Source organism: Mobula birostris, chromosome 13 (assembly GCF_030028105.1).
Source record: "Mobula birostris isolate sMobBir1 chromosome 13, sMobBir1.hap1, whole genome shotgun sequence".
Taxonomy (NCBI): domain Eukaryota; kingdom Metazoa; phylum Chordata; class Chondrichthyes; order Myliobatiformes; family Myliobatidae; genus Mobula; species Mobula birostris.
In genome coordinates, this window is record NC_092382.1 from 23,713,409 (window position 1) to 23,728,010 (window position 14,602).

General features: G+C 45.8%; 1 protein-coding gene across 1 annotated transcript; it reads right to left on the bottom strand.

Moving 5' to 3' along the window:
* Nucleotides 1-11,787: 11,787 nt before the first annotated feature.
* Nucleotides 11,788-13,217, bottom strand: LOC140207496 (probable G-protein coupled receptor 139). The gene is made up of 2 exons (XM_072276021.1): nucleotides 13,151-13,217; nucleotides 11,788-12,698 (listed from the first exon to the last, which is right to left on the bottom strand). The coding sequence occupies exons 1-2, from the start codon at nucleotides 13,215-13,217 to the stop codon at nucleotides 11,788-11,790; spliced, it is 978 nt and encodes a 325-aa protein (XP_072132122.1).
* Between the last annotated feature and the right edge of the window lie 1,385 nt (nucleotides 13,218-14,602).

Genomic DNA, 14,602 nt, shown 5'->3' on the forward strand with positions numbered 1-14,602 from the left:
ACACAAGGATTTATTACAATGTCTGCACCGCACTCACTGATACACCGGCATCACAACGCTGTCTGTAACTGAACGAGTCCAAAGACCGCGCACATAGAACTGTAAATGTTAGTTTACCTGTGTTCTTACCGGGAACACCGACAATGGCAATGATCAAGTAATGTATCTTTCTCACACGGTAAATAGTTTCAAGCATTCTGTGTGAGATTCAGCCTGTCTTCCAACTGCCTGCGATCTCGCCGAAGAAACTCTGAGCGGATTGATCTCCACGGTCATTCATCTATACTCCCTCCAGCACGCTGAATATACAATACTACACAAGGCTGACGTGTCTTCCAACATCTGGGATAAAAATAAACATGATGTCATTCAAGTAAAATCCCAATTTGAGGTATAGATAGTTTAATATGCAATTGCAAAAACTCAAAGACGATGAAATAGCGATTGGTGAAATCACAACAATCACAGCACATACAAAATGCTGGAGGAATTCAACGGATAAGGCAGCGTCTATGGAGATGAACAAACCGTCGACGTTTCGAACCGAGACGCCTTCTTCAAATGAATTTCATTTCATTTTAAAATCTTTTTATTCACTATTATTAGCTAAGGTAGACTGGCAAATGACACTTAAAGGATTGACGGTGGATATGCAATGGCAAGCATTTAAAGGTTGCATGGATGAACTGCAACAAATGTTCATCCCAGTTTGGCAAAAGAATAAATCAAGGAAGGTAGTGCACCCGTGGCTGACAAGAGAAATTAGGGATAGTATCAATTCCAAAGAAGCAGCATACAAATTAGCCAGAGAAAGTGGCTCACCTGAGGACTGGGAGAAATTCAGAGTTCAGCAGAGGAGGACAAAGGGCTTAATTAGGAAGGGGAAAAAAGATTATGAGAGAAAACTAGCAGGCAACATAAAAACGGACTGTAAAAGCTTTTATAGATATGTAAAAAGGAAAAGACTGGTAAAGACAAATGTAGGTCCCCTGCAGGCAGAAACAGGTGAGTTGATTATGGGGAGCAAGGACATGGCAGACCAATTGAATAATTACTTTGGTTCTGTCTTCACTAAGGAGGACATAAATAATCTTCCAGAAATAGTAGGGGACAGAGGGTCCAGTGAGATGGAGCAACTGAGCGAAATACATGTTAGTAGGAAAGTGGTGTTAGGTAAATTGAAGGGATTGAAGGCAGATAAATCCCCAGGGCCGGATGGTCTGCATCCCAGGGTGCTTAAGGAAGTAGCCCAAGAAATAGTGGATGCATTAGTGATAATCTTTCAAAACTCGTTAGATTCTGGACTAGTTCCTGAGGATTGGAGGGTGGCTAATGTAACTCCACTTTTTAAAAAAGGAGGGAGAGAGAAACCGGGGAATTATAGACCGGTTAGCCTAACGTCGGTGGTGGGGAAACTGCTGGAGTCAGTTATCAAGGATGTGATAACAGCACATTTGGAAAGCGGTGAAATGATCGGACAAAGTCAGCATGGATTTGTGAAAGGAAAATCATGTCTGACGAATCTCATAGAATTTTTTGAGGATGTAACTAGTAGAGTGGATAGGGGAGAACCAGTGGATGTGTTATATTTGGATTTTCAGAAGGCTTTTGACAAGGTCCCACACAGGAGATTAGTGTGCAAACTTAAAGCACACGGTATTGGGGGTAAGGTATTGGTGTGGGTGGAGAGTTGGCTAGCAGACAGGAAGCAAAGAGTGGGAATAAACGGGACCTTTTCAGAATGGCAGGCGGTGACTAGTGGGGTACCGCAAGGCTCAGTGCAGGGACCCCAGTTGTTTACAATATATATTAATGACTTGGATGAGGGAATTAAATGCAGCATCTCCAATTTTGCAGATGACACGAAGCTGGGTGGCAGTGTTAGCTGTGAGGAGGATGCTAAGAGGATGCAGGGTGACTTGGATAGGTTGGGTGAGTGGGCAAATTCATGGCAGATGCAATTTAATGTGGATAAATGTGAAGTTATCCACTTTGGTGGCAAAAATAGGAAAACAGATTATTATCTGAATGGTGGCCGATTAGGAAAAGGGGAGGTGCAACGTGACCTGGGTGTCATTATACACCAGTCATTGAAAGTGGACATGCAAGTACAGCAGGCAGTGAAAAAGGCGAATGGTATGCTGGCATTTATAGCGAGAGGATTCGAGTACAGGAGCAGGGAGGTACTACTGCAGTTGTACAAGGCCTTGGTGAGACCACACCTGGAGTATTGTGTGCAGTCTTGGTCCCCTAATCTGAGGAAAGACATCCTTGCCATAGAGGGAGTACAGAGAAGGTTCACCAGATTGATTCCTGGGATGGCAGGACTTTCATATGAAGAAAGACTGGATGAACTGGGCTTGTACTCGTTGGAATTTAGAAGATTGAGGGGGGATCTGATTGAAACGTATAAGATCCTAAAGGGATTGGACAGGCTAGATGCAGGAAGATTATTCCCGATGTTGGGGAAGTCCAGAACGAGGGGTCACAGTTTGAGGATAAAGGGGAAGCCTTTTAGGACCGAGATTAGGAAAAACTTCTTCACACAGAGAGTGGTGAATCTGTGGAATTCTCTGCCACAGGAAACAGTTGAGGCCAGTTCATTGGCTATATTTAAGAGGGAGTTAGATATGGCCCTTGTGGCTACTGGGGTCAGGGGGTATGGAGGGAAGGCTGGGGCGGTGTTCTGAGTTGGATGATCAGCCATGATCATAATAAATGGCGGTGCAGGCTCGAAGGGCCGAATGGCCTACTCCTGCACCTATTTTCTCTGTTTCTATGTTTCTATTATTGAAAATAAACAAAAAATACATTAAAGTAATCAAGTCAACGTATCAACATGTAGAATAAGAGTTGAACTAACTGATTAACCAAGCTAAACGATATATCAATAATAATAAGAAAAAAAGGACAAAATGTTAAAACTTTTTTTTGGAAAAAGGAAAGAAGGAAAAAAGAACCCCTGCTAACTGAAACAAACCCAAAAAAAACACTAACAAAAAAAAAAAGAAAAGGAAAAAAAAACATTGGGAGCACAACCCCGGAGCTATACGCCATACAAGCTTCCCTTCTTCAAATTAATTAACGCTTCAGCCAGCACCTCAGCTCCAACAACAAAAAGCAGAATTTCCGCAATTCAATTCCAATCCCCGTTCCCAGTGCGAAATTTCGGCCCATTGTCTCCTTTTCTGCCACGTGAGCCCACTCTCAGGTTGGAGGTGTAAACTGCAAACTTACATTCTGCCTTTGGAACCTGCAGTCTTATGGCATGAACACAGATATCTCAGTATTCCGGTGTTTTCCCTCTCCCCCGTCCCTCTTCTTCATTTCACCACTCTGGCCTCCTACTCTTCTTCTCACTTCCAGTCACCTCCCTCCGGTCCTCTCCTACTTTCCTTTCTCCCATGATCCACTTTCTCCTATGAAATTCCATCTTTTCCAGCTCTTTGTTTTTTCCCATTATCACCCCAGCCACATTTCAGCCACCTATCCTACACATCTTCTGCACCTATTACCTTCTAGCTTGTCCTTTTCGGCCTCCTCCCAACTTACTCATTGTGGCATCTCGGCGCCTTTTATTCCATACTGGAACAGGGTTGCAGCCCGAAACGTGAACTTTTTGTTCATTTTGATGCATGCTACCTGACCTGGTGAACTCCTCCAGCATTTTGTGTGAGCTCAAAATCGATTCAGTCCGTCACGTGGTGAACCAGGTACACTGAATGTTTGCACCGATATGAAATAAATAATTCAATCGCCCTACACGTGACCCTCGAACTGGTGCAATTGCTTAAAACGACAGAGCATCTGCATTCATTACCTCTGTAACAACAGTGACAATTGTTTTGCAGATGCACTGCATTGGTAGCGTTGACATGAGGTAGATAGTCGTGCTTACTTGTGTGATGCCCTGTTTCGTGTGTTTACTGTTGTGCTGTAGGCATTTCATTTTGTGCTCTTCTTTGTGAACTACTTGTTTTCATATTTGTTTGGGTTACTGTTGAAGTTAAGAGATAGGAGAAATGTGTGCCATACAATTAGGATGGTCGGATTAAGGGGAGGTTTTCTCTGGTAAGGGGCATTAAGGTTGGGCTTGAGTTTTTTTTGGTTAGAGAGGAGATGAAGAGAGAAGACGCTGAGAAGAACCGGTCGTAGCGTACGATCTGGTGGGAGACCCGTTTGTTTGAGATGGGTTGCGAGCGACGTTCGGAGGGTGGTGTGGGCGTTCACGTTGACCGGGGGTTCAGTGCGTGGGTGCAGAGTTCAAGATGAGCTCCAACTTGTTGCACATTTGACTGTTTAATTAGAAAGGTCCCTTTTCTTTTTGTTATTGTTTACCAACCCCTTAGTTAAGATTCTTAAATATAATTCCTTTAAACGTGTGCTGTGCAAAGTCTGTTATTTCGCGGCATTAATTTGTAACAGGGTAGCAATTGACACAGTATCCACACAACCCGGGGTTTGGGGTAGGAGCGATCGTGCCTCAATCGCACGAGTTTGGCATGGCCGGAGGTTGCCTTCGCTCTGCCAGGGTGCTTCATTGTAGGGGCTCATCCGGGATCGATTTCACTGGATGCTGTGTGATTGCCCTGAGCGCTAATCCAATGGGTTCTGTGTTTGTGTTAAATTATTGTTTGGTAAAGTGATTACGATACGTGGTTATGGAAGCTGCACGGGTGGAGTGGAGCTTTGATAAAATGGCGGTCAAAGACTTTGTTCTAGTTCGGACTAGAACTGAAGTAACTGCAGTAAAACTACCTGGTACAATTGGGGTCCCGGGACAGGAGTCGGTCGCGGGTTGTCCATACTTTGCGGGAGGACGGGAGTGAAGGCGAGTGTGCCGAATCGGAAGCTGAGCTTCCCGTAGTTGGGGTCAGAGACTTTAAAGACAAGTTGCTATCGTTTCTGCGGAGCGAGGGGCAGGAGTGGTCTGAGTAGAGGGTCTAATGAGTCTTCCAGCGAGGGCTGAGCATTTTGAGTTTGTGGCCCTTACCTCCCTGATGAATAAAAGGCAAGATACCCAGTTTCAAAGTCTCAGCTACCGTAGGCTCAGCCTGTTGTCAGGAATGAAGCCCACCCCTGAAGGAAAGAGGAGTATGAGGCTTGGGCATGGAATACATCTAAATTGCTGGATAAGGGGCAGTGCTCTAATGACGAAGAACGACAGCGATTGAAGGGGCCGGCTGTTGACGTAGTGAGATCCATAAAGACACTGAACCACTGAGCTACCACTGCGGCCTACGTACAAATGCTAGAATAGGCGTTTGGTTCGATGGGAAACCCACTGGAGCTTATGACGGGATTTCAGAACATGTTTCAGGAGCGGGGGAGGGGTGCTGTCGGGAGGTTCTGCCTACATTATTCGCCGAGAGATGCAGCTAAATTGCTTGCGGCGTACAGGGGCCATTCAAACGGCTGAGAGGAGCCACTGGCGAAAAGCGCACATTCACCGGACCTGATCGCTTGGCTTTCCGAATGTCTCGTAAGAGGTGCCCTCTTCCCTCGTTTGTCCAGCTGATCAGAGATCTAAGAGAGGAAGAAAACTTGATGGAGGCGCGGGAGGCCTCCGTCCACAGGGTGCAGTCCTCGGTAGCGGTCCACTTGGCTAAGGTGATCACTGATAACACACACCGAGGAATGGTGAACGAGCTTGTGGCAGAGTTCAGAACTGAGATGTCCTGGTTGTTATCATCGGGTGCGCACCCGCTCACCCTCCTCCGTACGGTAGAGCTGATAGGGAAGCGGACCCCTAAAGGGGCAATCTACACAGAGGGCTGCTCGTGGCCGGGATCCCGCGAGAAGGGGAGCGGCCGGTATCGTCTGTTATAACTGTGGTGAAGAGGGACACCAGGCGGGACTGTGAACGACGGAACCTCTCGGAGAGTGAGCTCCAGAAGACGGCGAAGAGGAGTCAGGCTTACCTGCTGGGGTACTGGTGAGGCCCGAGCTGCAGAAGCCCTGGGTTGTACAGGTGAGCACGATGACAGAGAGTGTCAGGAACACTTCGGAGCGGGAGGTCACCCTCAGGCGGGGTATGCCAATGGCGCACCTCATTCCGGTGACGGTAATGTCTAGTGTTCCCATGAGGCAAGCCGGGGAGAACTTCTCCCCGGGAAAGGGAAAGTTGACAGCCAAGTCATTCGACTTTGGTGACTCCCCGGTACCTGGAGGCTGGAAGAGGAGGTTGATAGAGAAGATGTTGAAGCTGAAAGATGCATTTTCTACTGACGAGTTTGATGCGGGCTGTTTCAAGAACACTCGCCACTCTATCGGGGTGACAGAGGACACCCCGCTCAGAGAAAAGTCACGGTGACTGGCACCTGCGGAAGGACGTTCGGCAGCATCTGCAGTATGAAAGAAGCCGGGATCATCATTGAGTCCCGAATCCCTTACGCGTCTCCAATAGTGGTGGCCAGGAAGAAGAACGGGAAGATACGGAGAGGTGTTTTCGATCGGACTCTGAACACGGTTCCAGTCCCCGTCGACTAAACAGCCCCGAGCACCGAGGACACGCTGGCTTGCCTGAATGGCGCGACGTGGTTCAGGGTGCTGGACTTGAGCAGCGTGTATTAACAGAAACCCATGAGAGAGACTGAAGTATCAGCAGCAGGGAAGAGTAGACCGACCACCGCCGCTGAACGACGTATGGATTCGGACGCTGAGGAAATGGGGGTGTGGTGTACGCTGCCCTTTGCTAGCTCCCCACTAATTCAGGAAGAGTCTTCTCACGCTTCTCACACAGAGGCAGGTGAAATCCGGGGGCCGATCTGTGAACAGGCAGGATTCCAGCTGGACCTCGAAAGGATCCTGGTCTCTAAAGTAACTGGGCTGAAGCTGACTATCCTAATTAGATGGCACACATTGTCTTATCATTTATCTTCAGCAGTGACCCAAACAAGCATGAGAACAGAACAGAGCGCTCTTATATCACTCCCAAAATGAAATACATACAGCATAACAGTACAAATGTGAACCAGGGCATTACACACTACCCTCCCCCACCCCCCCGCCCCCAGCAAAATGGTCATGTCGTCATGACTTGAAATAATATGTCATCCAATCGTTAATAACACCGTTTACAAAGGGATTTCGTGATGTCGGAAGCTCCAATCCATTTGTAAATGGTAGTAACATATCTCACTAGGGGGATAGTCTGAACCCTCTGTTCCCCCGGTGCTACAGAGGCCAGCCGATCTGGGGTCTCCTGACTCTTTGAGACCTCCGTGTACCATCATCTATGTCTTCAGTTTCAGACGTTCCTTGGGATACTCCATGGCGAGGTCTCCCCCGGTCCATCACTCATGCCTTCGGCAACTCGGGTCCCTCTGCCACTCGGCTGAGCTCAGCTTCAATCCCAGGTACTTTACAGCCCAGGGTCCCCTCGAGGTCCAGCTCTGCTCCTATATAAGCTGTTATAAGAAAGTCACATTCAGAGCAGGCAAAGAAAATTCGTTGTCAAAGTGCGTATGTTACACTATGCTACCCTGAGATCTTTTTCCTGCAGGCGTTTACGAGAAAGTAACGATGATCATCCCTATCACGGGGATAAACAGTGGGAAAAAGAATGAATTTGAAATTTCAATCCATTTGGAAGCAAATTGCCTGTTACTTCTGTGGACGGTTCACGGGTCCGACGAGTCGAAACTATTTTTTTTTAATGTTTCCACCTGTCTCGGAATGTCTTCCTGAGCTGCAGACAAAATGTCCCGAAAGCCCGTCCATCTGACCATTTCATCCATTGTTAAAAAGACCATAATACCATAATACTTAGGAGCAGAATTATCCCTTTCGGCCCATCGAGTCTGCTCCACCGTTCAATCATGGGCTAATCCACTCCATCCAGTCATCCCCACTCCCCTGCTTTCTCCCCATACCCTTTGATGCCCTGGCTAATCAAGAACCTATCTGTCTCTGCCTTAAATACACCCAATGACTTGGCCTCCACAGCCGCACGTGGCAACAGATTCCACAGAGTTACCACCCTCTGACAAAAGTAATTTCTCCGCATTTCAATTCTAAGAGGAAGTCCTTCAATCCTGAAGTCATGCCTTCTTGTCCTGGAATCCCCTACCATGGGAAACACCTTAGCCATATCTAATCTGTTTAGGCCTTTTAAAATTTGCAATGTTTCTATGAGATCCCCCTCATTCTCATTCCCCCCCTCAAAGTATGCGTGCCCGTAGTGTTTGTCTGCCGCTATGAATATTTAATCACGTGTCTCCATGGCGACGTTTAATGCTCCTTAGATTGGAAATTGGTAACCGTTTTACTTTTGTCGCTTCTACCAAGTTACAGTGACAAAAACAAAACTTCGTTCTGCATGCCACCCATGTTGGTCATTTCACTACGAAAGTACATTGAGGAAAAATGGGGATAAAATAACACTCATTTAAGGATTCTTTCATGCTCATTATTAAATGCTATTTATTGATTTTGTGCAGGTGCACAGTCTGTTTACAGGTTACAGTTCCAGAAATTTATAGTTTACTGATTCTGTTTACAGTTACTGCTCTATAGCTGTGCTAAGTATGCACGCAGAAAGCGAATATCAGGATTGTATGTGGTGATATGTTTGTAGGCTGATTATAATTTTACTTTGAACTTTGTATCGTGTTCCACTTGCAGAGAACATGAAGAGTAAGTTGTAAATAAGGTGCGAGGGTCATGTCGAGGTGGACTGTGAGATCAAAAGTTCAATTTATTTGCGTGAGCTCTGTTCACTAATCTTTACACAATGGGACAGAAATTTCGTGAGCCCTGGTGGGCTGTTGACGGAGCTTTGTACTATTTGCATGATTGTAGGGGCCGGGAGCAGAACAACGTGAGTGTGCAGGGGCTTCGACAACGACGGCCGCTTTGCCGAGGAAGAAGTGGACAAGAAGCGGCTGAAGTCGGAGTGCATTTTTAGGCCAGGGTCTTCGACAGGAACCATCCTCCTTGCAAGAAAAGGAAGAAAGAGACACCAAAGGTAGAAATTAAACTGTCTTCGCAGATGAAATCGCTACCACCACGTCTGGCAGTGCCTGCCCGATATGGGCAACTCTCTGACATAGAAAAAAAACAAGAACATTTCCTCTCTGCTGTTATTAAAATATTGTTTCTCTGATCATAACTCAATTTTTTTTTCTTATGATATATATCTTTACATTTCTTCTGATTTCTTTTTCACAGCTGAACTGTTTGACCCATCTGTGCCACTTTTGATAAATGTACCTCGATCATGTTACCTTTCAGTCTCCTTGGCTCCTGGAGAAAAACGAATCACCGGCCCATCGAATAATGCAAACAAGGTAAACATTGTTTACCACGACACGCATATTGAAAGGGAAGATGCACTGCTGCTTTATGAAACATACGGTAAGTTGTTTCCCTGCGGGTGTATCATGTGCAGTTCAGGTGATGACAGTACGCTACAGGTATGATGGCACCTCTTGAGTGTGTGGACATCAGATATCTGAATGTTGCCTGGGAAGGAATATTTCAGTTATATGGAGGGATGGAGAAGTTTGGGAGTTGAGTTCCTTTGGCGTGGAACAGGCTGAGCAGAACATAACCGTGGAATTCAAATAGTGAAAGGTTTAAATGGCAGCAACTTGGCCCGAGGACAGAGGTGTCAAAAGGCAGCGGCCTTTGGCTTATTGTAAGTAGCAGGGATAAAAAGGTTTCCTTGCCCCCTCGGTTACTGCCATTAGATATGACCATTGTTAGACATGGGACAGACTCTCACAACCCTTTATAAACATGTGGACGTGCCGTAGCATCGCCAAGATAGTGAAGAACACGAAGAAGTGCTAGCAAATTGGAGCTAGACATGAGAATCTAGATTAACTTGGAATATTTTCCCTAAGGCTTCGGGTTCTGGGGGAGACGTGACAAAAGTTTATAAAATCAGGAACGCAAATTACTGTCGACAGCCTGAATCATTTTCTCAACCTGAAAATGAAAAACAAAAATACTCGAGGACACGCACATTGGATGAGAGGGGATGTGTTTAAAGGAGGTATGTTGGGCAAATTAATATAACCAGATGCCAATGGACGTTTATGTATCATGCCAGACAGCACGGATTAGTTGAGCCCTCCCCCTCCGACTTTCAAATCTCTTACTAGCTCTTCTTTCAGTTAGTCCTGGCGAAGGGTCTCGGCCCGAAACGTCGACTCTACCTCTTCCTAGAGATGCTGCCTGGCCTGCTGCGTTCACCAGCAACTTTGATGTGTGTTGCACGGATTAGTTGAATTTGGTTTCATGGTGGACACCGATTATCATGGACCAGAAGTTCCTGTTCTGTGTTCTGAGAGAATCGGAACAGGCTGTGTCTGTATTCCTCGGGTGGAAGAATTACATTCCTGAGACCTACATGACCTTAAGCGGCAAAAAGGTACATATAAACGTATTATCACGTTTGGGAGGGTAATAATGGAGAGGACACCGTTTCAGTTAAGGGACAGTCATTTGAAGCAATGTAGACAGATGTTACTTTTGTCAGACTGGGTGAATCCCTGCAATCCCTGCCAGGGAGGGTGGTGACGGCTAGAGTATCGGAGGCATTGGAATACACGCAAATACAGTGTTTGTGTAGGTGGCCTGGGGGGCTTGATTGGAGACCAGAGCAGCGGAAGAACTGACTCCTGAGTAAATCAGCCACAATTATATTGAACAATTCTGCTCCTAAGCCTTGTGGGTTAATGACCGTCCGAGTCAGCTCATGGGCGGGATTCAGTTGGACCAGAGTTACTTGCAGAAACAAGTACTGTCGCCGACAGGGTGATCTACAGAAAAAAGTTTCATTTGACCGAGTAGGCAACGAAGTGACAGCTGGAATGCAGGTTATGGGCGTGTGGGGTATGTGCTTTGGAAGGGATGATGAATGTGTCGAAAATGTTCTAACTGGAGAGAAAACTCAAAAATAAAAGATGCATTTGGACATCGGTTCTGGAATCGCTGGAGCGAACTTGCAGCTTAATTCGGTAGCAGCGAAGGCAAATGGCATCTATTTTAAGAGGAGTGGAATTTGATCCCACAGAAGTTGTGGAGACCAAGCTCCCGGATGTGGTTAAGAGAAAGTTTGAAAGGATCTTAACTGGTGAATGTGCGAACGATTTCCGAGAGGAGGACGGAAATTGGGGTTGAGGAACAGATCATCTAAGTGGAAGAGCTCGAAAGCGCGACTGGTCCAATGCTGCTCCTATGTCCTGTGGTTTAATTACTGTCTGAGTTCACCATCGGCCCACTTTCTACACACGATAATTGGATCTTGGGGGACATTCCGTGCGAATGTCTTATGGTCTAATGGAAAACATCACCAATTCACTGCACCCGGGTACACTGGATAATTAAAGTTGATGCTGTCTGCTCATTTGGTTTAGAAAGACGTGCCAATGTTGGATAGACTAAGACAAGTCTCTTTACGAGATTGCCTACTCACTCCGAGCATGGACCAGGTCCAATCTGATCTCCCGGAGACTTGGGATGTATTCCGATCGTTGTCCGCCTGACGCCAGCATTTCTGAGAGGTGAGCATTAACGCTGCAGTGTGGGAATCATAATCGAAAGGTGTGTAGCGGAGAGGGGAGCGTTAACATGGTGGGAAAACAACTGAAAAACAATACAGTTTTAATAATTGGTAGGAGGCGCTTTCTGGAGCTTCGGGTGCCAAAGGGTCTGTTCCCGTGCCGCGGCTCTTAAGAGTTTAATACCAATTTTGTTCTTTCAGCTGCTACGTTATCCGATGCCCGCCGGTTCTGTAGTGTCAAAGTGGAAAACGCTCCCACCGGCTTTGAACATAACTTAGATATTTTGTTTATTAATGAGTAGAATAATTGACGTGAGCGGGTATTTCGCTGCGCGGATGAACTGCTCTCTGAACCTGGACTGAGTTACCCCATAAATAAACGTGTTTGTGCAGCAACTTAATAGCATCAGCATCTCTCCAGAGTGTTGGAAAATGTATTCCGAATCGTTGTAATTATTTTGATCCAATACGGCAACTGTGTAATAAAGGAATTCGGTAACATTCACCGACCACAGGATGATGAAGCTTCCGGAGATGGTGAGAAGTAAGATCACAGACCTCCTCCTGCTCTCCATCTCCGGGTCACTGCGGTTCTCCGCCTTGCTCTGACCCCTCAGCCCCTTACGGACGCGACTGGTCACTAAAATGTGTCTGACTGTCAGAGCGTTGAGCGTCAGTATTAACACGAATGGGAGTAATGGCATAAGAACGGTAGCGAGCCAGTCATATCCCACCCAGCCGGGATGCGTATAGTAGATCGGCTTTATAATACAGTCCCAGGGTATATTGTCAATCACTTTCACAGGACGATATCGAAAGAAGATGGGCACATTTTTAAAACAGAGCAGAGCGCCGGTTGTTGTCAGAACCACAGCCGCAGTTTTCCCGGTGCAATACTTTGCTTTCCGTTTCTGGCAACAGATGGCGACAAACCGATCAACCGTAAAACTGACAGTGAACCAGACAGAACAGTCTGTGGCTGCCACTCCCAGAGTAGAGATCACACTGCATAGGGGGGTGATGTCCAGGAAAGTCCCGGGGAAGTAATAATAACTGACCCGCCACAATATCACCTCAAAGATGATGGTGAGTAGATCCGCCGTTGCCATGGCCACCAGGTAGCGAGTGGTGCACTTCGAGAGTCCGCACTTTCCCCGGGACAGGATCACAATCGCCACTAAATTCACTGGGGCAAAAACAAAAAAAAAATGAGTGAAATACTGTATCGCAGCTCCGTGAGTCTCTGTGCAGAGATAAACGGAAAAGATCCTCCTTGACCGTTCGTCACCCGCCCACATGGGCCCCAGTTTTCTCGCTTCTTTTAAATTCTGCATTCCTCTAGGTTGGAGGGTTCCGTCGCACTATAGCAAGGAATGCAATCAGAAATAATTAACTAGTGCATTAATTCATTAAAACTGGCGGCCATGAATCCACAAAAGGAAGCCATCTCCCCGATCTTCCTTTCTACACCTGTTGTAACTGATGGTTTATTTTCAGCCGAGATCACGGAGCTTGAAAATGAACACGGTTTTGTCATCGTGTCTGCAGTGCACTCAACGATCCACCGACATCACAACACTGTTTGAACCAAAGAACGTGTACATAGAATAACAATTTTCAGTTATTCTATGTTCTTACCAGGAACACCAATAATGAAAATGATCATGTAATATATTTTTCTCATGCTGTAAAATGCTTCAAGCATTCTGTGTGGAATTCAGCCTGTCTCCCAGCTGCCCGCGATCTCGCTGAAGAAACTCTGAGCTGATGAATCTCATTCATTTATAATCGCTCCAGCACGCTGAGTATTCAATACTACACAATCTGACGTGTCTTCCAACAGCTGGGGTAAAAATAAACATGATGTAATTCAAGTAAAATCCCAATTGTGATAGCTTGACAAGGGATTGCAAAATCTCAAAGACGAAGAAGTGACGATTGGAGAATTCAGTGAATGTTGTGAAACACTCTCGGTCTTCCCGCCCTGTTCTATGGTTGTTATTGTTGATCATGTCCACTACAAGCCTTCAGAGACATTTTCATCATAAACTTATGCTATGCTGCTATTGGGCTGCTCTGTTTCACACAAAATGCTGGAGGATCTCGGCAATTCAGGAACACATTTGAAAAGAATAAAGTCGAAAGTATAAAGTTCCGGGCCAAGTGCCTTCTTCAGGACTGAGAAGGAAGGGACAAGATGCCAGAATAACAAAAAAAAAAAATGGCTGCAGGGTGGACGGGAAACAGCCCGTTGGACGGTAACAGGTGAAAATTACCATGAATTTTCCCATCACCCACCGCTGCTTTGGAAACGACTATCATCGTTCTTTCAATTAATAAGTCACGTCAATCCAATGTGAGCAGGAAGGTTTTTTAATGTATTTTGTGTAGACATGATTTGGGTTGCAAGCATGGCGAACAACAATGGCGTCTTTTATTGATTGTTCGGTGTTAAGCCTGAGAGCTGCCTTACAACACATTGGGTATGCAGTAGAAATGAAAAAACTAACGAAAGCTGGAAGACTTGTTGAAACACATACAGTACTTTGGAGTCCAGTATTGCTATTAACTAATAATATTTATTAGCAACTACTGAATACAGTAATATAAATGTAGATGAATCAAACAGGTTAGTAATGATTATATATAAGTAAATAAATCAGTAAGTGTGGAAATATATGTGAAAAACCAATCTTCGTTAAGTCTTGAGGTAAAAGTATACAGTCTTACGAGGATGAGTAAAGTTCAGTTCAGTTCATTTCGTGGTGTTGAGTTGAGGAGTGATGGAGAGAGAGGCGTGGGGGGGGAGAGATCTGAGTCTTCAGGTGAGCTGACACCGTCGATCTTCTCGTTGTCCTCCGAAACCCTTCAAAAGTCACCGACAAAGGGGACCGGTTTTCTGTGTGGAAATATCAGCTCAGGCAAGGGTGGACACATGGACAACACCCCACCGGTCACTCCATTTTCTCATTGCAAGAGCGACTGATCGATCTGTCTGATCAATCCTCCAAAAACCCACTTTTCCTGATGGCACAACAAAGCTCATTCAGTGTCCAAAACATGTGTCTTAGGTCTATATTATCTGACCTC